The following is a 23,520-nucleotide window of genomic DNA, read 5'->3' on the forward strand; positions in this document are numbered from 1 at the left end:
CTCCATTATCTTCTCTGCTATCTGCTTAGAGTATAAATTTTTCCCTCCTGGAATGGAACTCCTTGAGCACAGAGAGGGACAATGAACGTAGGAGCCTTGGCTCTGGACATCTCTTTTGGGTACATGCAGGTGAGAGACAGGGTGATGCCCATGCAGATTGTCCAGCAGTTAAGTCTATACTTCAGTTGGTCAGTAAAGAGGTCTCTTTGTAGAGGATACCTCTTCTTGCCCGAGTAGTCAGGTCAATCTCAAAGACAGGAAAAGAGATGGGCGTGCAGCAAGGGAAGAGTAAGAAGGGAGGCAGCCCCGAGGGCAGCCTGAATGCATAGAAACAACCATCACTCAATCCCGCCGCCTCACTCTTCCCATCCCACAGGGGCACTTGGCAGAGGGCCCAGGCCCAGATGAGGGTCAGCACAGGGACCACCAGCATGAAAAGGCAAGACAAAGATGGCCCAAATCAGCACGGAAACAGAACTGCCAAAGGCAGCAGGGGGAGCCCAGACCAAGGCCCGGCTCTCTCCTTGCTGTTATAAGAAAACAAACACGAAGCAAAGCGGCAACCCCTCCCACTTCCCAGCTGCAAGGATTGGGCCTCAATAGCAGGGCCCACGTGCATTGTGCATCCTATAGAAATGGATGAGTCAGTGAGTGCATGTCAGACTAACACGAGGTTTCTCATCAGCTTTGTAGCGGACACACTTCTGCAGCACCAATTCTCTTCCCGTCTATACTAAATGGTACAGTACAGCAATGTCCGGGCCCTGCTTCTCAGTCCTGAGGCCACTGTTTCTCAGCTGCCTCCACGGCAGGCTGGGAGCTCCGCGTTCTCTCCCAAGTAGATCTGTTGGCCATGATGTTCTTCATCAGCCTCATTCTAGGCGTGTATACAAATTCTGAAGACGTCCATTCCTAGACCTGGGGCAGGTAGGCCACCTCAGGGGCTGTAATCACATCACAGCCCCCAAAGTTCTGTCAGAGTTCTTGCCTGGTCCCCTGAGTCCATGGAGGCCAGAGGCTGAGCTCACCTCTTCCGGGCTGGTAGGTGAGCCCATTGCTTGTGCCAGGATGGGCATCACACAAACTCCTGCCTTCTTGCTAGCCCAAGGGCTATTGGTGGTTTTAAAACGCATCACGGTATGGATCCCATTTTTTTTTTTAAAACGATCTTCTTTTCTTAAATGTAAAAAACACCTCGGTACAGCAGAGACAGACACGAAGGGCGGGCGGGAGGGCTGCATGCAGGGGCGTGCATTGGCTGCTGCCGCTTTGTAATTTAATTGTTTTAAACCTCAAACGAACAGGACTGCCGCTGTCACTCAGGCCCTCCAGAGCCACTGGCTGCGAAGGTTTGACCTCCGGCTGGGATCTCCTTATGCCCCTGTCAAACAGAACAGACGTGGTAACAGAACAGAGGACAATACCCACACAGAGGAGTTCCAGAGACTTAAACACACTACATACGTGGTCAATTCTGCCTGAGAGGGTGGAGGATGGGGGAGAAGCTAGTATTTAAACATAACACTGCCTCACATTTGCTGAGCACTTACTAAGTGCTTTACTTACAAGTATATTATTTAATCCTCACAACAACAAAGGAGGTAGGCACCACTCCTTTTTTTTTTTTTTTTTTGGGCTGCACTGCAGGCATGCGGAATCTTAGTTCCCTAACCAGGGATCAAACTCGCGCCCTCTGCAGTGGAAGGGTGGAGTCTTAACCACTGGACCACCAGGGAAGTCCCTCCTTCTTTCCTATTGACAGCTGAGGAAAATGAGGCTTAGGGAGGGGAAGTAACCTGTCCAAGGTCACCCAATTTGGAGTCAAGGAGCCAGACCCGAGTCTGTCTGACTTCAGAGCATGACTTATTACAACCACCACACTGTCCAGCCTTCGCTACTCTTCTGGGATGGCCCATGTATCCTCCCCCAATGCCACCTCTCAACCTCTTCTTCCTCCTCTGACCCCACTTGTCCCAGCCGCTCCCCAACCCCCGACCAGGTGCACCTGTGGCTGAGCTCACTGCAGCGGTGCGGCAGGGGCCCCTGAACAGTGATAGTGGACATTGAGCCACTTGCCATCCCGGCGGTGCCAGACCCGGGTCTCCTCTGACTGGCTGGTGCGAGGCCGGCCCTGCCCATCGATGTACTGGGTAAGGCGGATGTAGGCAATGCAAGCTGCGTCCTCTCCAATCACGTGGACGTGTGGGTTCAGGATGGTGGTGTGGATGGGCTTGCTGTTCTTGGACAGGACTGTAGGGGGCAGGGCAGGGTGGGATAGGTAGGAGGGTGTCAGGCCTGGGGACTGGCATTTTCCTCCCAGCCTGCACTTCCCAAGTCTCACCCTCTCTCCAGTAACCATTCTGTGAGTCTCCAAGTCCCCATACACCTTCCAGAGGCTGGGAAACCCCATCAGATTAGTCTTGATTATTCAAAAGGAAGAGAAAGGTGTGGAACAATGATAATAGCAGCTACTGTTTTAATCAGACATTGTGCTGGGCGGTTTTACACGCATGAGCCATATTCCTTGGTCAATATTATTTTCTTCATTATAAGATAAGGAAATAGGCTCAAGGAGGTTAAAGTAAGTTGTCCAAATCACACAACATTTGAACTCAGGACTATCTTAACGAAAGCCTATGATGATCTTTCTAACCTAACAGGTGGGTTTAGATTTCATAAGGGTTGGCTTGTCCCTGATTAGGGCTATAGAGCAAAATCAAGAACTTAAAATATTCAAAATTGATTTCTGATTTTAAAAAGATCCAAAGTTAAAAAAAAAAAAAAAAAGTCACTAAAGCACCAAGCTCAGGATATTCCCAGGGTTCCCAGGTCCTCTGGGGGAAAACCAAAAGAAGATGGGTTGCCATTATCAGCAAACACTATGGATTGTGGAGCTTTTATTGAGATTCATATTTTACTTCAATTCAAATATTAGGGGCTACATGAGACCTTTCGGAGAGCTTCTATAAATTCTGGAATTGCTTCTGGCTGACAGAAGTACCTAGATAACCTAGGGTTTGTAACTGCAGCTAAGACATGGAAAGGATGGCAGTTAGTAGAGAAAACAGTGAGAAAATAAAATCCGGGGCAGGAAGGGGAAGGCCCAGGATAAAGTGGGAAAGATGAGAAAAAAATAAGAAGGGGGACGGTCTTAGTGGAAAGAAAGATGGGAAGAGGAGATGAATCAGCTTCTTATCCTCTGGGACTTCCAGGAACTGTCCAGAGCATATACCCTGCCCCCCTGACCCCCAGCCAGGACTCCTCTGTCTCCCTCGCGGCTAGGAGGAGGACCCTAGCCACAACTTCCGATCTCACAATCATCAACAGCGCCCTGTTACTTGCTTGCACATTCTTATCCTGGTTTTAATTTCCTCTATTCTGAAACCTGCAGACACAGAGCTGAGATCATCTCAACCGGACCTCGCATGGTTTCCAATCGTCTTGGAAAGAGGCGAGGCTTAAAGAAATACAGTGGGCTTGATTATGGCAACTGGCACTGGCACTGCCACGAGGCAGCTGCAGAATGGAGGGGCAGGCGGGGCTCTGGAGGCAGCCCTTTGAAGGTGCCAGTTGAAGACCATCCTCAGGGCCCAAGGGGGCAAGCACATAGACAAGGATGCGGCAGGCAGGTCCAGTAAGGGAAAAGCGGGCAACTGGGAAGAGGAGAAGGTGAGCGGGGACAGAGGCAAGGGGGTGAGGGGCAGGCAGGAGTATCTCAGCAGCACGAACCCACTCACGATTCTCAAAGTAAAACTTATGGAAATCCATCCCTTCCACGAGGTTACCGAGGGCCTCAGGCTCAAAGGAAGTGAGGCCTGGATCACAAATCTTCCTGCAGGGGGGAAAAAAAAAAAGCAGCCCGTCAGTCTTGCATGAGAATTACTCGTCTCTCTTCCCCATCAGTGGTGTCTGTCCCGCAGCAGGTTAGCTGTGGGCTGGGCCTGACAAGACGGCTGAGATCTTAGAGCCCTGCCTGCCAAGCCACTTAGCTCTGCCCTTTCGGCCCACGGCCCAGACACCACAGGCGGGCTCAATCACTGATGTCTACCTGGAAGGGCTCCCAGGCTAGGGGCTTGGTGTTCAACTCGGACACTGTGTGCAAGGCCCAGCCTTCTCTTTTCCCCTGGTCCCAGCTGCTTTTTGGGAGGAGGGAAGGCCTCAAGAGATGACTTGGGTCTCAAGGAAATAAGTCTCTACTCACGTGTAGGCCTCAAAGTCCCCATTGTTGATGGCCTCAATGAGTTGTTCTGTGATCTTAATGATCTCCTGTTTTCGCACTGTGGGGGGAAAAATATAGCAATTTACCCGTGTGAGACTGGGAATCTCCCAAGTGACGGAAAGCCCTCCCCAATCCTTCAGAGAATCCCCTTGATCTCTCTGACAAAGACATCCCTGTCTTCTCTGTCTTTAAGGCCCTTTGCAGGAAGATGAGCCCACCTTTCTCTCCATTCCCCCTCTGTTGTCCATAGAGCTAACGACCCCTTCCCCACAAAGCCCGCCTTATGATCCTCTGGCCTTTGCCTCCCTCTCCATCAACAACCAGGATGCAGAAAACACTCTTGTCCTTAACGGCTGAGGAGCTTGACACATTGTGAATATTCTGCCTTCAGTCTGTGTATCTGATCCCCGGCAGGTTTAGCCTCTCAAAGAACCATCTCCCGATAGGGCTGTTTCCACCACCCACTTGCTTCTCTCACCTGAAGGGGCTCAGTCAGGTCTCAGTTACCACCTCCCCACCCCCAGCCCTCACTCAGTGGTCCAGAACTTAGCCCTGGGCGACAGCCAGCCTGAGAGCAGAATCTAGCCAGGGATGAGGGCTCCAAAGGATGAACAGAGCCCTGGGATGGATGCTTAATTCTCTTCACCCTGCTCATCTCCTCCACGGGGCTTTTCTGGGATAAAGGATCTTGGAACTATAAACACTCTTTTTTAAATGGAGCCTCTCACCAGTGAGACAGTTCCGTTTACCGTGGACAAGCCTTGGAAAGGCTCTAAATCTCATACCAGCTCTCAAGCCAAGACATGTCCCTCAGGAAAACCAAGACAAGCTTCAGACTGACAGGCAGGCAGAGTTGGTGCCCTCAGAGCACCCCGCACCCCAATCCCAAGCCAAGGGACTGCTGGTGACGTCCTGCTCTTCTAGGCAGCTCACTTACAGGGAGCGCCACTATTAGCAGAGGGTACCGCCAGGGTAAGGGAGGCCTCGTACTGAGCTCGGGCTAACCCTGACCGGAGCCCCAGGCTGGCCCAGGCCACAAGCCTTTCCTCACAGGAGCGAGAGGCTGCAAGACAAATGTGAGCATTAGAACAGCACAGCTAAGGGGCACCACTGGGAGAAGGCAGAGCAGCCAATGGTACAGCCAGGAGGGGGGCTCTACAGCCACGAGCACCACCATGGGGGCAGCTCTAGGTGAATAAACAGGAGGTGAGGGGAACCACAGAGCTCTATCCACTTTCTAGAGGCAAGCAGGTAGGCATACGTACACACACACACACACACACACACCCCTCTCCAACCCCACCACACCCATCTGCAGGACCTGACTGGGGCCCTACGGGTGAAGAGGATCGTGTTTAGAAACTCTGAAAGGACAGACAGTAGGAGGGAAAGAAGCAGACAAAGGCATCCTCTACAAAAACACAACTAAAAATACAAATACAAGCTATCATTAACCCAGCAAAGCATCATACCCAGACATTCTACTATCCCATTTATTTTTCATAATGCTATGAAGTAGGTGCCATTTTATCCCCACTTTACAGATAAGGAAACTGTAGCTCTGGGAGGTTAAGTTACTTCACACATTTTTGAAGGTAGTGTAGCTGGATTTAAACTCAGGCCTGTCTCACCCCAAGCTCTTAATATGATCTTACGCTTAGCCTCAAGAAGCACCACATCCCGACATGGTTTCTTGACTATATGGCAAATTTCACCCCCCGCCCCATGCCCACTACCCTGGACCTGACTTCTGGCTCCACCTTTCTTCCCGCTCGGTGCTGAGGCAAGGCCCACTGCATATCCCAGTGGCCTTCTACTCCTTCCCTCCTGCAACGATTTTCCACCCACTCTTCTTCATGTCTTTGGGCCCCGGTCTCAAGGGCCCCTGCCTGGTCTTAACAGCACCTCCAATCAGCTCCCACACCCAGCAGAGGTTGAGTTCCTGAGGCTGACCAGATGGACAGCTGGGCTGGGCTGACAGCTCTGGGGAGGGGCTGGGGGGAATCCCCGAGGGGCTTCGGGACAAGCCAGGGAGACGGAAGCCAGAATGTGCCTCCCTCACACTTACTGGCTGAGGAGCAGAGAGAAGGCTGGGGCTGCATGCCTGCAGAGGGGGCTGTTCTGTCCCGGGAGCTCCGTCCTTCAGGCACCGAGCTGCCATTCCCAGTGCGGAGCGGGGCAGCTAGCCAGCCAGGGCAGGGCAGGGCAAGGCAGAGCAGCCAAAACAAACAGAACAAGGCAGGTGAGCGAGCAAGCCGGACAGGACCCGAGCCCGTGGCACTGAAGAGCCGGGGCAAGGCGACGCCTCGGGCTGCTGTGGACACTGGACCACGTCCCACGCCACCGCCTCTGCCAGAGAGGCCTCCCAGCTGAGAGCCCCAGGAAGGGGCACAGACCTGGGTTTGTGGCTTCCAGAGGAGCCTTCGAACAGCCTGTACAAGTCCTGGGGAAGATGTTCTAGGGGACAAGGCTACAAGGTCAAGAGCCCAGCAGTGAAGGAGCCGCTTACTCTGCCAGCATCGCCAGAAGTGAACTGATCTGACCTCAATTCCAGCAGCCCTGGAAGCACTGTTCTTTACTGCCTTATACGTTTATGCTTTCTTTTTTCTTTTCCTTTTTTTTTTTTTTTGTATTACCAGAGGTTTGTGCTCCCTTATCGCCGCTGGGCATGCTCTCTCAGCTCTGTCCTGTAACGTTCCTCCAACTTTTCTGAGGACCTGGCCTAGGTCACTTACTGAAGGCAAAGGGAGCAATTCCAGGAGGCCAAGCCAAAGAGCAGGACAGAGATTCCCAGTAGCCTGGCCTGCCATGCCTTCCCACACCCTCTGGCACTCTGGCCAGGCCCAAACTTAAGCTGGTGGGTCTGTACAGGACAGGTGGTTCTGACTCCATCACTCATGCCAAAGCTTTGTGATAAGAGTGACCAACCCACCCCGACGTGTCCAGGACTGTCCTAGCTTTAAAACCAAAAGTTCCACATCCTGGGAATCACTTCAGTCCTGGGGAAATTGGGATGACTGGTCACCCTACTAATGGCTCATGACATCTATAGGCTGCTTCTGCAGGGACTCAAGATGTCCCTGTTCTGGGATATCACGTCACAGCAGCAACAGGAACAGTTCTCTGAGCCCTGGGCCTCAGGAACAGCCCTCATTTAGCTATCCCAGACTTGGGGTCAAAGAAGAGAAGCCACTTGCCCAGCCCAGCAACAAGAGACAGGGCCTCATATCTTGGCCCATGGAAAGTAGCTTTTATGCTCAACTTTCTCCTGGGGTATAAGGAGCCACCAATCTCAGTTCTGGGGGCAGACAAGGCAGGTGCCCCACTGGAGCCTAGGTACCTGGGACACTGCCGGGGCCTCTTCCCCACCAAGGGCTAGCACCTACCTTTGAGGTCCTCATCTTCTGTGGTGGTGTTGCAGCTCTCTGTGGAGCCCTGCAGGCCAAAAAGAACAAGTTTCTATAAATCAGGCTCTTGGAAACCAGAGGAGCCAAGCAGAACAAAAGCAGAGCATGTGCTCCTACGGGAGCTGCAAGGAGGAATCAGAAGGTTCTATTTCCACCCTTGCCATCTGACTCTTATGAAACTCTGGATTCTCAAACACCGTCCTGAGTCTTCCCCAAGTCAGTAAATGTACCACTTATCCAGTTGTTCAGGCTAAAACCTAGAGTCATCTTCTAGGCTTGATTTTTATGCTGATTCTTTTCTTTCTCTCTTTCCCTCATATCTCAATTATCTAATCTAAAACCAAATCTGTCAGTTCTACCTCCAAAATAAATTACATGTCTTACCTCTTCTCCTCAAATGCACAGCTACAACCTCAGCCCAAGATGCCAACATCTGGCACCTGAACTACACAATAGCTGCCTGGTCTCCCTGCTTCCACACTTGCTTCCCCCCTAAAGTTGTTGCCCATAACACAGCCAGAGTGTAAATCAGACGCCATTACTCCCCTGCTAAGAGCCTCCAACAGCTTCTTATTGCTGCTGGAAAAAAAAATGCAAACTCCTGTCAAGTCCTACAGAGCAGGTCCTGTCTGCTCCTCCAGCCTCACCACCCTCCTGCTACCCTCCCCTTGCTCACCACACCCTTAGCTCTGATTTCTTCTGTCCCGTATATGTGCCAAGCCCCTGCCCTTGCATTCCCTCTGTCCAGGACACTCTGCCTCAGAGTCTGCCTGGCTGTCTCCTTCCAGTCTTTTAGTTTTTAGCTCAAGTATCACCTCCTGAGGGAGGCCCTTCCCCGACCACTTAATTAAAGGCCCTGTTCATTATCTATTTACTTTGCATCATTTCTTCATAGCACTTATCACTACTGGATTTTATCTTATTTATTTGGTTTTTGGTTTATTATCTGCCTCCCCTACACCTGTGGAGAGGGATTTTGTCTCATCACCAGAGCCGTGGATGGTTTTGGGCTCAATAAATATTTACTAATGGTAGTGAAAATATGGAGACAAGGTTATTGAGGGCATGAAGGAGTGAGGCAATGGGGAATGACTGCTCTAGGGTCTGATTATACTCTTGCCTCTGTTTTTCTAGCTAATGTTTACTCTCATTTAAACTTCACATGGACGAAGATTCTACTTTTATTATCCCCAATTTACAGATAAGGAAACTGAGGTGCAGCGTGGGAGAGTGACTGGTCCAGGGGTCCAGGGCCAGGATGCAAACTCAGGCCTGTCTGGCTCTAGAGCCTGCTCAGCATCACTAAGGTATGATGCCCTTCCTGGCAACAGAGTGATAAACAGGCATGTGCTACCCCCAGCCTAGACTCTGCAAATACCTTGGCCTTGAGGTGCAGCCTGTAGGCTGCCATCATCTGCAGGACGCTTAAACCCTGTTACCCAGCCCACCTGTTTCCTGCTGACCTGGAAAGCAGGAGACTGGTTCAGGAGCCACTTACCTTGATCCCATCTGTAGCATTGTGGACCACAGTGGTTTGTGGCTCCTGTGAGGGAAGATGAAAGTTACCCTTCTGACCTGGGGAAAGACCTACAGCTCTTCCCTAAGGGACCCCACCCCTACCCCCGCACCCTCGTACACTGACCCTATGATGACCACTGAGGCCTGCTCGTCAGCCATGCTCACAAGACAAAATATCCTGGCTCAAGTGGGTCCCAGGCAGCTGGAAGCCCCAGATTTAGGGGTCAGCATTGGCTGGTAAGGAGGAGAGGCCTGGCGCTTAATGGAAGCAGGTACCGGGGAAGCCGGGGACACGGGCCCCTGTTCCCGATCCCTGCTGAATCTGAGTGTCCTTTCTCCCACGGGACAAGTACACTGGAGGAGCTGTAGGCTTGAGGGCACAGGCTGGGCCCTGACAACAGTGTTCATCAAGGGGTGTGCAGGAGGCAGGGATGCCGGGAGAGTGGACTAAGGTCTCCCAGAAAGACCCAGCGTGGCCCTCAGCAAGCTGAGCCCGGAGAGCCGCCTGCTTCACCCACCCTCTGCCTCGCCCAGAGCTCCTGTCCCTACAGCCCCACAGCAGGCAGCTCCAGAGGCCACAGGAAGTAGGAGGAGGGGCAGCACAATTCCCCCCTCCCTCTCCCAGACACGCCCTGCTAACTCTAGTTAGTCACCAGCAGAGGGAGCTCTGAGAGCACACAGTGCCCCTGGCTGAGCCCAGACAGAACTGGGACAGCATGGGGGCTCTCCAGGAACCCAGACACCTCAGCACCATCCAGAGGTGGGGGACCCCAGCCCCCCTTCCTATTCATTGCTTTGCAAAGGAGAGGCTGAGGCAGATTTTACAAGGAGGCCTCCAAGAACTGATGTACAGATCCCAAGAAAGCTCCTACCCTCTCCTTTTATAAGCAACTCACCTTCCCGGCCCCTGCAGCAGACCCACTGAGGGCCCAGCCTGGGGCTGGGAGGCTTAGCTGAGAGCCCTGACCACTCTCCCCCGCCAAGAGCAAAGAAGCAGGAGCAGCAGTTCTGCCATGCAGGAAGGAGCACGGCCAAGCACGACAGTGAGGGGGAAGGGGCCTATGGGGCAGTGCGCAAAGCAGCCTGCTCTACAGGGATGAGAAAGGAAAAGGGCCGAGGAGGCCTGGGAGGAAGCGGGAAGGAGGGGAGGCAGCCAGGGGCAGGGGCGGAGAAGCGGCAGTCAGGAGGTACCATGGCCGTCTGCAAGGGCGCGGGCTCTTGGGCTGGGCTTACGAGACTGTTTTTGTTGTTGCTCTGTGGCTGAGACAAGAAAACAGATGGTTTAGTTCCTCTAGAGTCACCAAAGCCGCTCGACTCCCAGACCTCCCTTGCCACCCCCCGGCCTGGCCTGGAGGAGCCAGGCCTGAGGTGGCCTCCATAACACTGCGGGATAGGAGCCACGGTTGGAGAGATGTGATCAGAGGAGATTATCTGGAGGGACCCAGAGGCCTAGCCCCGGAGGCATCCTCAAGGTGGGATGAGCCCGAAGACTTGTTTTAAAGCATCTCTCCAGAAATCTTTGCTGGTGCCAGGTGCCATGTCACTGCACAATCATACTTCACACCCAAAGAAATTCGGGATCTTCTCACTTTATAGGGGGAAAGGAGTGTGGTTTATAAGAAAGCAGAACAAAATTCAGAAACTCTGGGTCCCCTAACTGTGGGCAGTCCCCTGCTGCCCTTTCAACCTGCCACTTGCATTTCCTTCCCCTTACAACACCAGATTGAAGCCTGATCTGAAAAGAAGAGGAACAAAGAGAGGAAGAAAACCTGGCCTAGGAGATGGTGTCCAGAGAGGAAAGGCGTAGAATTTGGATACAAAATGCATCCACTGACCCTAGGGAGTAGAGACAGGGCTGTGCTGTTGGCCTTTCTGCCTGATCAATCTTCGACCTGGTCAGCTGGGAATGAGGGCAGAGCTCCAAGGAGCAGCAGGTGAATCCAGAACCCAGTCCCCAGGAAAGAGGAGGTTGCCCAGCAGGCCGACATTCCCAACAGCAGACCACTGGGATATCTCCTTGCCTTTCAAAATATTACACTGAGTGGCACAGCAAGGGAGGGTGGGGGGAGGATAACGAGGAAGGAAGGAGGCCGATCTCCAGGGCAGGGAGTCCTATTGATGCCCTCTGCCTCTTACAATCCCCTAACCAATACACTCAGTCTCACTGGGAGTCCCGGTGGAGTCGGTGGCCACTGAGGAGCAGCCTGATGCCTGCCAATTCTTCAACAAGCAGAGAGACGAATGTACAGCTACCATCTCTATGCAGGGTGCAAATGAGGGCACGCTGGCAGCTAGAATGTGCTGCTTCTCTCCTAGAACACATACAGAAAGCCATCCCGACTGTCCTACTTCTTGCCTGGAGGCCTCTTTTATGGCCCCTTGGACCAGACCTGAAGCCGTAACTTGCTATCAATGGTCGACATGTCTCCAAACCCAGGGCTAGGCATGGAACCTCAAGCCAGGTACCTAAGTGCTATCAGACTCCGCTGAACTCTGCAGGCTGGAGAAGGGGGGCCCCAGGAGTAGAAAGGATGTGGATCTAATTTCACATGAACTCTGCTCTCTTCCATATCCCCCCAGGAAAGAGCAGACCCCTCCTAGCTCAGCTGCTGATATGGACCTGTTTGGGGCTGATTGGACAAAGCTATTCTATTTGCAAAGCCCAGCTGAGACAAGACCCTGGCAGGGGGCAAGGACTGCAGGGTGTCTGTAAAAACTGCCATATCTGCAGAGGGCTGGGATGTCACCGAGGTGGCCCCACCTCTGGCTTTAATAGATGGTTTCATAAGGATTCAGGCTGCTATGTTCCCCTGGGTGTCCTGTGTCCCATGAGAAAGACTATGCGCTCTCTGCAGCCTTTCAGCTGTTGCTCCTGCGGGCGGGGTGGGAAGGATGAAACACCGGGCACAGCGTGCTCATGGGCATTTGCACAGGGGAAAAGGCCGGGAGAGTGAGGCTCAGAGCCGAGAGCCTACAACCGGCTCCTCTGCACACCACACAGAGGTCCGCTGGCTGCCAGTCTGTAGGAAACGGCTGCTTGTGCCCGGTGAGCAGGGCCTCTCCTCCTGAGCAACCGTGAGTGAGGGTCTCCCCCTGTGCTTGCCACCTGGCCCCGAATCCCTACCAGCTTCACATCCTGCCCTGGGCTGCTGGGGGCAGTCCAAATGCTGCAGCAGGGAATGCCATACCACACATTCCAATGCCCGTTTCTTAGGCCGCTGGGCGACCTCGGGCAATGGCCCCCGCCTGGCAGGACAGGTCACACCTGCCCGCACAGCACAGACATGCAGTGAGGATGAGTGAAGCACACGCACATGGCAGAATGGGTTTGCGTGGCTGGCAGGCGGGCGCAGGCAGCATGGAGCGGGAGGATGGGTGGGCAGGCAAGGCTCACCATTAGGTGCACGCTGGAACTCGACTTCCTTTTCTGGACACACCACAGCAAAAGGGAAAGAGAAGGGGAAAGAGGAGGTAAGAAGAGAAGCACAGAGACGCTGCAGGTTAGTGCACCAGCATGGGCTCTGCCTCAGGAGAAAAGAGCAGAAGGAGGAGACCTGGAGTCCAGCACCAGAAGGGTTAAAACAGCATCTAGACAGGCAGGCACACACACCCCTCCAGACCCTGGGAGAGGAAGAACTCCTCTGCTGTCAGGTTCACAAACACAGATTGAGGATATTCTGAGGTGTCTCAGATTTGCTCAGAGAAACCTCTTAAAAGGAGATTAAATCACAAGTCTATGAGAGTAAGTAACATTTTGCTGCAAATTTATAGGTTTAGGCTTATCTAGCTCACCTACAGGATTATTTATTTTCTCTCATTACTAGGTCTGCCTGAAATTCGAGTGAGTAGCTATCAGGTAAAGAGCAAAAGCTACTCTAGGTCATCCTCAGCTTTAAACATTTGACTTCTGAACCTAGACTTTTTTTCACTGGACTCCTAAAACTCCTTTTCAGAGAAAGATGTTGAGCTTTTGAAAATCATCTGACAAATATTAAATTTTGGCACCCATTTCTTTGTTGGTATGGCCATGCTCATTTATAAGATTTCAATGTTTTATTGCATTTTGTAATTAGGGGGCAATGGAAAAGCAGGCGTGCTGGTGATTGAAAGTGCAGTGATCTTATGGACACAAAGATGTAAACCACAGGGAATGCTGAAAGCAGGGATGCCTTAGCCTCAGTTAGAAGCTCAAACACTTTATGTTCAGACATGAAACAAGAGCAGAAAAATAAAGACCACACGGAACACTGAAAATATATCTTGGAAGACTGTGTCTAAAAGGTGAAAGGTAATTGAGGATTTTATCATTAGCTCGCTGGGAGACAGGAGTCCCCTAGGAACGTGCCTGTGTGTCGTTTACTCGCATATTCATCTAACGATAGCCAACCAATGCTTACTGAGGGCTATTCTAGGCATACTGAACACAGATAAATGTTCCTGCCCTCAAGAAGCTGACACTCTACTTGAGAAGACATTTTTGAGAACGTATTCTATTCAAAAGAAGGGGACTACAAGTATTTAAAAGAATGGTCCACAATTTAGAAATAGGTCTAAAGAAAAAGAAAGCTTAAATATAATGAGGCCTCTTGCTTTAGCCTTTTTTTTTTTTTTAAATAAATTTATTTATTTATTTTTGGCTGTGTTGGGTCTTTGTTGCTATGCGCGGGCTTTCTCTAGTTGCGTCGAGCGGGGGCTGCTTTTTGTTGCCTGCGCGGGCTTCTCATTGTGGTGGCTTGTGTTGCTGCGGAGCACGGGCTCTAGGCGCACGGACTTCAGTAGTTGTGGCTCGCGGGCTCTAGAGCGCAGGCTCAGTAGTTGCGGAGCACGGGCTTAGTTGCTCCGCGGCATGTGGGATCTTCCTGGACCAGGGCTCGAACCCGTGTCCCCTGCATTGGCAGGCGGATTCTTAACCACTGTGCCACCAGGGAAGTCCTAGCCTTTCATATATACCCACATATGAGATTTTACTTCCAAAATTATCCAAAAAAAGGGAGTTGCTTTACATTCATATATATACTTCTCCCTTTATCCAACCAGAGTGGTAACACTTTGAAGGAAGGTCCTATCTTATTTGTCTTGGTAATCTCCATGGTGCCTAGCAAAATGTCTAAAAGTCAGCATACGATCAACAAATGTTTGCCAAGTTCAACTGGGTTTGTTGACTCTGGTTTTTCCCCAGGCTAAAGCAGAGCACAGGCTTCTAACTTGCCTGGAATTACAGCTCTGAAAACTCTGCAGGGGCACAGACCAGGGCCAGTCTTGGAGTCAAAAGGCCATGCAGGTTGCTTTCACCCAGACCTTGCCTTAGGCAGAGTACTTTCTGCTGTCTGCTTCAACTAATGGGGAGTAAGTTCCCAACTTGCTCCCAGCTGCCTCTCTTACTTAAACTGCCCTGCATGAAAACCTGAGATAATCCTTTCTACTCATGGGTTAGTTTCTACCAGGTGAGCAGGCTTCTTTCAATTTCTTTCTCCATCCCTTTAGGGTTTTGCCCTCAGCCATGCATAGCTGGCCTCCTCCTCTGGCAGCCTGCAGCACTGTTTAATTACCAGATCATTTTAAAGAACCATACTTCACTTATGTTTAAAAATTAAATATTAAAAATTTTAAACCAGAAGAAGGTTCAAGCCTCCTTTCCACACTTAAACAAATATTCAAACAGTACTTAAGGAAAATAATAGCATCTCTCTCTTCCTTTTTTCTTCCCTCCCTCCCTTCCTTCTTTCCTTTCTTCCTTCTTTTCCTTATTTCTCTCTCCTTTTCTTTGCTTCCTCGCTCTTTCTTTTAAGATTGGATGGTCATTCTGGCCTGGGACTAGTGGAATGCACAAGTTGTCCTCAATTAGGGGCCCCTCAAGTCTTGTCCTCTTAAGTGGCTCTCACTCCTCCATAGACCCTGAGTCACTGGCATCTACCTTCAAAGAAACCTAACCAGAGCCTGAAGTCCCCAAATTCAACTGCACACGGTAGACTCACTGCTCAAACCAATGCTAATATCCGAGCATCTGTGAAAGCTTCTGAACAGCAAGGAAGAAATCTCCCTATGGACTTTAAGCAGCAGAAACTGGGGTGGGGGTGGGGTGCTGGGAAAGAAGTATGGGGTCTAAAAGAAAGATCCAGGATGCTGACAGATCAGGATCTTCCGAGCGGCTTCACAGGCCTCCCTCATAACACAGGTTATCACCTTGACTTTCAAGAAGGCCCAGAAAAGCAAAACCCCGCATACCTTGCCTTGTCTTTTCCTTCCCCTTTTGCAGTACTTTCATCCAACCACGCTGTTCATTATTATATACTTGTTCCTGATTATAAAAGGACTGCAGCCACATTACAAGCAATTTGGAAAAGAGAAAAGAGGGGAAAAAAACACCCATAATCCTATCACTGTTACCAGTCTTTTGTGTATGCAATTTAAACATATCATTGTAAGCTATATACAAGTTTATGCCTTACTTTCTTTTAATGTCTTACTTTAAAAATAAATAGTATCTTAATTTTTATTCTGATTATCAAAGTAATACACGGTCTAGGTGAAAAATGTAGAAAATACAGAAAAATGTATGAAATAAAAGTTTCCCAAATTCCCATCACCCAGTGAAGTAACTATTAACACTTCAGTGGGTTTTCTCCTGGTTCTTTTTCTATTCACATATCATACACCGAATATAATCTATAAGTACTTTTTTTTGTGTGTGTGTGGTACACGGGCCTCTCACTGTTGTGGCCTCTCCCGTTGCGGAGCACAGGCTCCGGATGCACAGGCTCAGTGGCCATGGCTCACAGGCCCAGCCGCTCTGTGGCATGTGGGATCTTCCCGGACCAGGGCACGAACCCGTGTCCCCTGCATAGGCAGGCGGACTCTCAACCACTGCGCCCCCAGAGAAGCCCAGTACTTTGTTTTTTTAAACAAAATTTAGACAGTAGTGTATGTACTGCTTTATATCCCACTTTTTCCACTTGAAACATTTCTGTCATTATGTAGTCATAAAAATTAATAACTTTGTAATGGTCAATTAGATTTCCCATAATTATTTAGTCATTATCCTTTGGGCTTTTGATGTTTCCCATCTTCTCATGGTTATAAGTAATGTCATGTTGAACATCTTTCTGTTTTCAGTTTTTCCATATTTTGAGTGATTCCTTTGGGACAAATTCCCAGAAGTAGAACTAAAAGGTAAAACAGGAGCATTTTTGTGGCTTTTGACACACAGGCTGCTTTAGGAGGGGTCATTCCGATTTACATCACCATCAAGAATTTAAGAGTCAAAAAATGGCACCTTGTTTCAACCTGTGTTTCTCTGATACCAGTGAGGCTAAACATCCACACTTGTTAACTCATTCTACTTCCTCTTTTCAGATTGTCAGTTCATCTTCTTTGACCATTTATCTGCTGGATTTTAGGGGGTATTCTTATTTATTAGAGAAAGCTCTTTTGTATAAAAATAGTATTAACTCATCCCATCACACCTGCTATGAATATTTTCTCCAACCTGTCTCTTGTTGGCCTTTGAATTTTGGTTGGTCATGCCCTTCTTAAACTCTTGCATCTTAGCTTCTGTTCCCACCTCTATATTCAAAGTCTTTTCTCAAGCATAAAACTCATTTACGGAGTACCTAATCAGGGTCAGAACCTGGGCTAGGTTCCCCACATATGTTCTCATTTAAAGCAATTGAACTACCGATGCTGTTTGCCTAGCCTGTATCCTTCTCAGCATCCCTGTCACAGCTGGCATTGTTGCACTCCGCTGTTCTTCCTCCACCTCTTTCTCCATTTCCTTTGCTAATTCCTCCTCTTCCAGCTCCTTAATAACAGATAACCCTGAAATTCTGCCTTTCCTGGACTCTTCAACATTTGTGTGCTTTGGATTCATATGGAGGAATGGGAGTGTTATTAAAATTGAGATTCTGCCTCCTGCCCAAGGCTTCCTGAATCTGAATTCCAGGCTGGACCCTGGAATCTGTGTATTTTAACTAGCTCCTTAGGCAAGTCTTACATGGCTGTGCCTGAGGCCAGTATCTACAAAGTTCTGCCAGAAACCTACTCCTTAATGACACCTTTAACCCGTCCTCTCACCATCTCAGCTGTCACTGCTTCATTTCAGGTCCTGTTTTGTGCAATCACTCTCTGCTTCCACCATACAAAAGCTAATGGAGTTCCCAGAATCATCGTGCTGTTTCAAACCTGTGTATTCCCTTTGCCTGGAATGTCCTCTCCTCTCCACTCCCCTCCTTAACTTGGTAAAATCCAACTAGTCCTTCAAACTCAGTTCCTGGGCCATCTCCTTCGGGAAAATTTGCTGTTCTGGCTCAGGTGCTTGTCTCTCTGCTCCTCCAGCGCCTGCCTGGCACGTACCTCCTTCAGTGGACACGAGATTCACTCACGTGAGTCTCCCTCTGTACACCACCCTGGGCTACACCAGGTATCTCCCAGCACCTTTGAAAACCTCTCTGCCCAGATCTTCACTTGTCTCTCAATCTCAGTGTGGTCAAAACAAAACTTCTCTTCCCACCAAAACATTCCTTCACGACTACTCACATTTCTAGCAAAGATACCACCATTTCTTTCAATATTCAAGACACTTTGCCATTACCTTTGATGGACCCTTTTTTAATCTCCCGTATCTAATGGGAACTTCCTTTGCCACACCTCTCATCAGAGCTAATGTCTAATCAGAGCCCAGCACCTATGGGTAGAGCTGGACCGACGACCTACAGGCAGCACCTATTCCAAGTGGCTGGTCTGTGCTCCTCTGGTGATTATTTTGAATATTAACCCTTTCTATTTCTCATCATCTTTTCTTCACCCTACACCCAGACTATAATAAATCCTAGTTGATACCTGTGTCTAGTTCCTACCCTCTTCTATTCACCCTTACACGCTTAGGCAAGTCTTTCGAAAACATCACTCTTAACCTTCCCTGCTCAGTGGTCTATGGTGTTTTCTGTGGTCTAACACACAAACCTCCAATTCCTCTGCTCAACCAGACCAATCCAGCTGTATTTTTTTTTTTTTTTTTTTTGCTGTACGCCGGGCCTCTCACTGTTGTGGCCTCTCCCGTTGCGGAGCACAGGCTCAGCGGCCCTGGCTCACGGGCCCAGCCGCTCCGCGGCATGTGGGATCCTCCCGGACCAGGGCACGAACCCGTGTCCCCTGCATCGGCAGGCGGACTCCCAACCACTGCGCCACCAGGGAAGCCCCAGCTGTATTTTTTATATCCCTCTACCAAACACCCCATGTTCCAGTTGGGCAGAGAACATCAATATGTATAACAGAACCCATAAAAATATTTTTTGTTGTTTTTAAGTTACAGAAAATACATTCTCATTTTAAAGAAAACACATGTGTACAAAGTAAAAAAACAAAAGGTGTGTCTCCCCACCCTGCCTTCACCTCCAATCCCATTCTCTAGAGGCAATCACTGACTTGGTTCCAATCTTCCTACCTCCTTTTAGCTTTTTCCAATAAGTCTCTTCCCCAGAAGCTTCTTGGACTGAACCATCCCATGTAGGGTCCAGTACCATATACCATTCAGTGCTTAGCTGATCCCAGATGTGTTCACTTTCCTTTTTAATTGACCCTGCAATTCTTGAGGCTGGATGAAACCTGCATCTCCTCTTATACCTCTTGTGTGCCTCTAGAACTTAGTGTAGCACTGAGCCTCTGACAGGTACTTAATACTTTGTAAAGATTGACTCTAGCTTCTTCTCCAGAAAAATATATGCAAAATCTCTCTCTAACTAGCCACCTTTTCCTAACCTGGCTCCACCATCGAGCTCACACCCCTGTAACTGAGGGGCTGCCAGTCAACCCCAGCTCCATGTCAGCAAGTGTGCGTGGAGCCCAAGCTCCCCTCCTTAGGGCAGAAGTACGTGGAAGCAGGCATGCAGACAATGAGAGAAAGAGGAAGGGATGGGGGAAGGGAAAGGGGCGCACAGATACACCTCAGCTGGGGACATAAGATCCCGGGGAAAGGTCTAATGTAAACTTTTTGTTTGTTTGTTTGGGGTTTTTTTTGTTTTTTCTTCGGTACGCGGGCCTCTCACTGCTGTGGGCTCTCCCGTTGTGGAGCACAGGCTCCGGACGCGCAGGCTCAGTGGCCGTGGCTCACGGGCCTAGCCGCTCTGCGGCTGTGGGATCTTCCCAGACCGGGGCACGAACCCGTGTCCCCTGCATCGGCAGGCGGACTCTCAACCACTGAGCCACCAGGGAAGCCCCTAATTTAAACTTTTGTTGGAACTTAAAGGTTTGCATAATAATGGTTTGAAATTCTCTGTGGTGTAAATTGGCAGGCTTCAAGATAGCATGAACTCCTATCCAATGCCCCAGCCCCAGGGCCCTTTCTGCCCCCAAAGCCTCTAAGAGCACCTTGGCTGTGTGAGGACCCCTCTACCTTGGCCAAGCAGCCACCCCCACTAAGGCTTCTTGTTGGTCCCTATGGGCCCCTGTCCCTCCTCTTGCCCTCATCCCCCAGGAAAAGTTCCCTCACCAAATGAAAACGAGCTGTGAGGTACCATGTCCCTGGCCTGTGTCTGAGGCACCTATGCCTCGAGAAAGTTTGATGCTTTCACTCAATGGTATCTGAGCTGGGTTCTGGGAGTGCTTTGGAGATAAGAAAAAAGAACAAAAGGATAGTGGCTTCAGGTGCCAAGCCCTGTACCCTGAGTCAACCAGGCAAACTTTGCTTTCGTTTGATTAAATCGGTTTGTGCTTTAAAAAGAAAAAAAGATTAACCAGTGACCTAAAAAACCCGGAGAGTCAAGCCCTGGAGATGAAACCTGTGTCTGGAAGTCACGTTCAGGATTCAGCTCTAGTAAACTATAGTTTGGATCATCTCCCCTGAGTCTTTCTAACCAAGCTAGGGTCAGGTGAAGCACGTATCCCTCCGCCCTCTCAGGCCAGTGGAACCTGCTGTTCTGAGCACAGAGGTTTCTGGTTTAAAGCAGAAAAGCAAGGATAGGAAGGTTCTTGGGGAAAGGGGGAACAAAGTGCCAAGGAGTCCCTTGGGAGTGACTGTTGGAAGAGAAAGGCCAGACCTTGGGCTGGAGGAGTGGAGACACCTACCTTGACACCGCCATCCGACTTCTTGTTCAATAGGCTTTTGGCAGCTGTGAAAACAAAGAGAAAAATCAAGTCTCCTGTATTGTACCCTCTTCCCATCCTGAAGTCTGGCAGCTGGATCCGCAAGAGACTGATGTGTTTGACAAGGGGGCCAGGAGTCTCCTGAACCCCCTAGAAGAGGCCCTTCCTGATGCCCCAAAGCAAGAAGGGCATCTCAAGCAGCGTCAGACCCTCAGGGGGGCACCCCAGGATCTCCTCTGCCATGGAAGAAGGCTCAGCAGAAACAGGGACACTCCGCATTTAGGAGGAGAAACCACATTCAGTACTGGGGCTGCCTGGGCCATTGGGAACTCTGCCTTCAACAGCTTCCACCTAGGCCTGGAAGCAGAGTGCCAGGGTGAAAGGTGAGGGCTCCGTCCCTAGATGCCATGGAGATTCTCAGGACAGCCAAGCTGCAAGGATGCAAGACATCTCCTGAGTGTTCTCAAGAAACAAGAGTGTCACAGTTCATGAAGGAGACCAGACGTGAGGACAGACAGACACAGACACAGAGACTAGGACCACCTACAGGAGGGTTTTGCCAGGGGGTTGAAGCCTTGACTGGGCAGGTCCTCACTGCCACCCTTCCCTCAGTCTACTCTCTGGACCCACTGAGCAGAAAGGACTGGGCAGAATAATGAGGTATTTAACAGGTTCTAGCCAGGCACAGGGTGATGCTCAAGGCTGATGAGCTCCACATAGGAAGGCTGGTGATGCCTGTTGGCCTCAAAGGTCACAGGAAAGTAGCAGACAGTGGATGGGAGATTCCAGGGAGAATGAATCAGTCCAACTGTCTGATCCACCTAGACGTCAATGGGTTCGCATCTTGGTTCTACTGCTTGCTCGCTGTGTGAGTTACTTAACCTCTCTGAACCTCAGTTTCTTTATCTATAAAATGGGATAATGGCATGAAAAGCACTAAGCAGAGTGCCTGGCACATAGCAAGAACTCATCAAGTGTTAACTACTGTCATTGCTGCCATTCTTCCCTTCAGGTGTCCTTTCTTATCCAAGCTGGGTCTCCAGTGAGAATAGGGTCCTTGCATCACAGGAATTCTGACCTCCAAAAATGGCCCTTGGTCCTATCTCCAGTTTATGCTGAGGTGATTTGAAACTTATTTTTAAAATGTGTTTACTACTATGCCTGACCACTGACGGTGTTAAGTGCTTTACATACGTCAAACTTCTCTACTCTGACAGTTAGAATCACTTGGGAGTTAGAGAAAAATGCCTATCCCATGCCCTAGGGATTCTGATTTTATTTGTCTGGGGTGGGGTCTCAGCATCAGGGTTTCTTTCTTAACAAGTTTTCTCATACAGGCAGGGTTGAGGGCCTTAGACATACATGATCCTAATCGTCACCATGTTATTTCTTAGCCCCATTGGAGAGATGAGGCAACTAAGGTTGGGAGAGCTGATGTGACTTGCTCAGGGTGTGGCAGGGCTAGGATCCAAACTCAGGAGCGGCTGTCTGCACAGCTTCTGTACTCTACCGCATTTCAGGCCCGGAGGCCGGCAAATGCCAGACTTCACAATTGTGAGGGGCGTGGCTTCCCCTTCGGGGCCGCCCACCAGTGTCGCTGAAGCCTAGTCTTCCGCCGTGGGCAACTCAGCCCCGGGCCACGCCAGGGCTGTCTCGGGCCACCTTGGCCGCAGCCCTCACAGGCAGCCCAGGCTCTCGGGCGGGTGGCGTCGGGAGGAAAGCCTCCTGCTGCCCAGCTCCACGTCCCAGGCTATTGCCTCCTGAGAGTTGGCAAGCGCCCAGCATGCACGGCTGGTTAGGGGGCTCCGTAACACCGATGCGCTCGCAGATGCCAAGTTAGGTGGTCCGTCCGGCATGCCCATCTCAGCCCGCAAGCATGGGACTCGCCTCCCTGGTGAGCGGGCCTGGCATGCTGGCCCTCCTGGTGGGGTGGCAGGGAGCCGAGGCAGGCGGTCGGGGAGGACTCATGCCACGTACCTTGCCCGGCCAGGCCGGCGGCGCTCGCGGCAGGCGAGGCGGGGGCGGAGCTCTGCCTGCCAACTGAGGGGATACAGTCTCTGAGTGCACAGAGCTGCCGCAAAGCCACGGGGGCCAGTCAGCAGCGAGCATGCCCCAGCGCGAGGCGCAGGAACCCGCTGCCGCTGTGCACGGCGGGGTCCGGGCGGCGTGGCCAAGCCGGCCGAGCTGCGGGAGCGGAGGTGCAGGGGGCAGGCTGGTGAGCAGGTGCAGCCAGCCCTGCAGCAGTCTGGGAACCTGAGAGAACCGGGCTCGGACAGGGCGTGGGGGATCCCACGGCTCCACCTGTCCCACGACCACCTCGGGAGAGGGTCTGCAGGTCAAAGCCTGACTTGGCAAGGGGCGGTGTCCTTTCCGAGGCAGCCCAGCCCTGGCTTAAGGCTGTCAGGAAACTGAGCCTCATCTGCAAACCTTCCTCCCCAGGGGACCTAAAGGAGGACATTTTCAGAGGGCAGCCCTTTCCTCCGGCTGCATCCCAAACAGTAGAGAGACTGGCACTCGGGGCCCAAGGAGGGTCCGTGGTCCTTGGGCAGCCAGTTCATTGATGTTCCACAGCCCCCAACTCCTCAGAGACACCGGTCACTTTCCCTCTTCAAGACAGGTGGCCAGGAGAGGCTGCATTTCAGAGTTCCAAAGGTGCAGGTGCCCCAAAAATGAGCGCCCAGAAAGTAAACAAAGGCCGCTTAAGCAATACATTCTAGAAGCCCCGATTCCACCATTAGCCAACCTGCCAGAATCCAGGGATAAGCTGAACCTTCTATTTGGGATCAACTCAGAAAACAGCCTCACTTGTTCCTAAAGCAGCACACAAGTGCCGTTACTTCTTGATTATACTTCTAGACACCTCTTCCTACAGAAGCTTCTGGAGACTGGCTCTGTCTTCACCTGTCCCAGAGTCAGGGCAGAAGAGGTCATCCTGGAGTGCTTGCAGCATTCTTTTTTGTTTGTTTGCCTACTGCACCAGGGCAAAGTGAGTGCCACGGCCAGACAAAGTCTGGGCAGCAAGGACAGGAGGCTCTTTAGGGATCAGTGAAGGTGCTGTGTTGTAACAGAGAGACTGAGTTCCTGAAACCAGGACACCAATTTCATGAAATGGATGGGGAGAGGCTGAGGCAGAGGCCGGAGGCCACGGGACAGGGCACATGCTATTGATTTCCTAGCAGCCTGTTTCACATCTCTTCCACTCAGAGAGAGAAGCAATCACCCCATTCTAGGGTCGGCACATATCTGCTCTTGAGCGTCCTCTAGAAAGGCTTTCTTAAACCCAGAAAGTAGAAGGTGCAA

General features: G+C 50.8%; 1 protein-coding gene across 30 annotated transcripts in view; it reads right to left on the bottom strand.

Annotated features, from left to right (window-relative positions):
- Positions 1-1,167: 1,167 nt before the first annotated feature.
- The window catches only part of CAMK2G (calcium/calmodulin dependent protein kinase II gamma), a gene marked incomplete at its 5' end in the record, with an annotated part of 53,736 nt that continues 31,383 nt past the window's right edge, over positions 1,168-23,520 (bottom strand). For 2 of the 30 annotated variants that reach the window (XM_079719022.1, XM_079719026.1), the window contains 8 exons: positions 1,168-2,250; positions 3,738-3,832; positions 4,202-4,277; positions 6,288-6,401; positions 7,606-7,654; positions 9,125-9,169; positions 10,336-10,404; positions 20,203-20,246. In XM_079719022.1, the coding sequence (XP_079575148.1) occupies positions 2,018-2,250; positions 3,738-3,832; positions 4,202-4,277; positions 6,288-6,401; positions 7,606-7,654; positions 9,125-9,169; positions 10,336-10,404; positions 20,203-20,246 (725 nt within the window). In that variant the 3' untranslated portion in view covers positions 1,168-2,017. Of the gene's footprint in view, positions 2,251-3,737; positions 3,833-4,201; positions 4,278-6,287; positions 6,402-7,605; positions 7,679-9,124; positions 9,170-10,335; positions 10,405-12,538; positions 12,572-20,202; positions 20,247-22,197; positions 22,261-23,520 lie in introns of all 30 variants that reach the window. The other 28 variants (XM_079719004.1, XM_079719011.1, XM_079719012.1 and 25 more) reach the window with 26 other exon arrangements.

Source organism: Hyperoodon ampullatus (genome assembly GCF_949752795.1).
Source record: "Hyperoodon ampullatus genome assembly, chromosome: 1".
Classification (NCBI taxonomy): Eukaryota; Metazoa; Chordata; class Mammalia; order Artiodactyla; family Ziphiidae; genus Hyperoodon; species Hyperoodon ampullatus.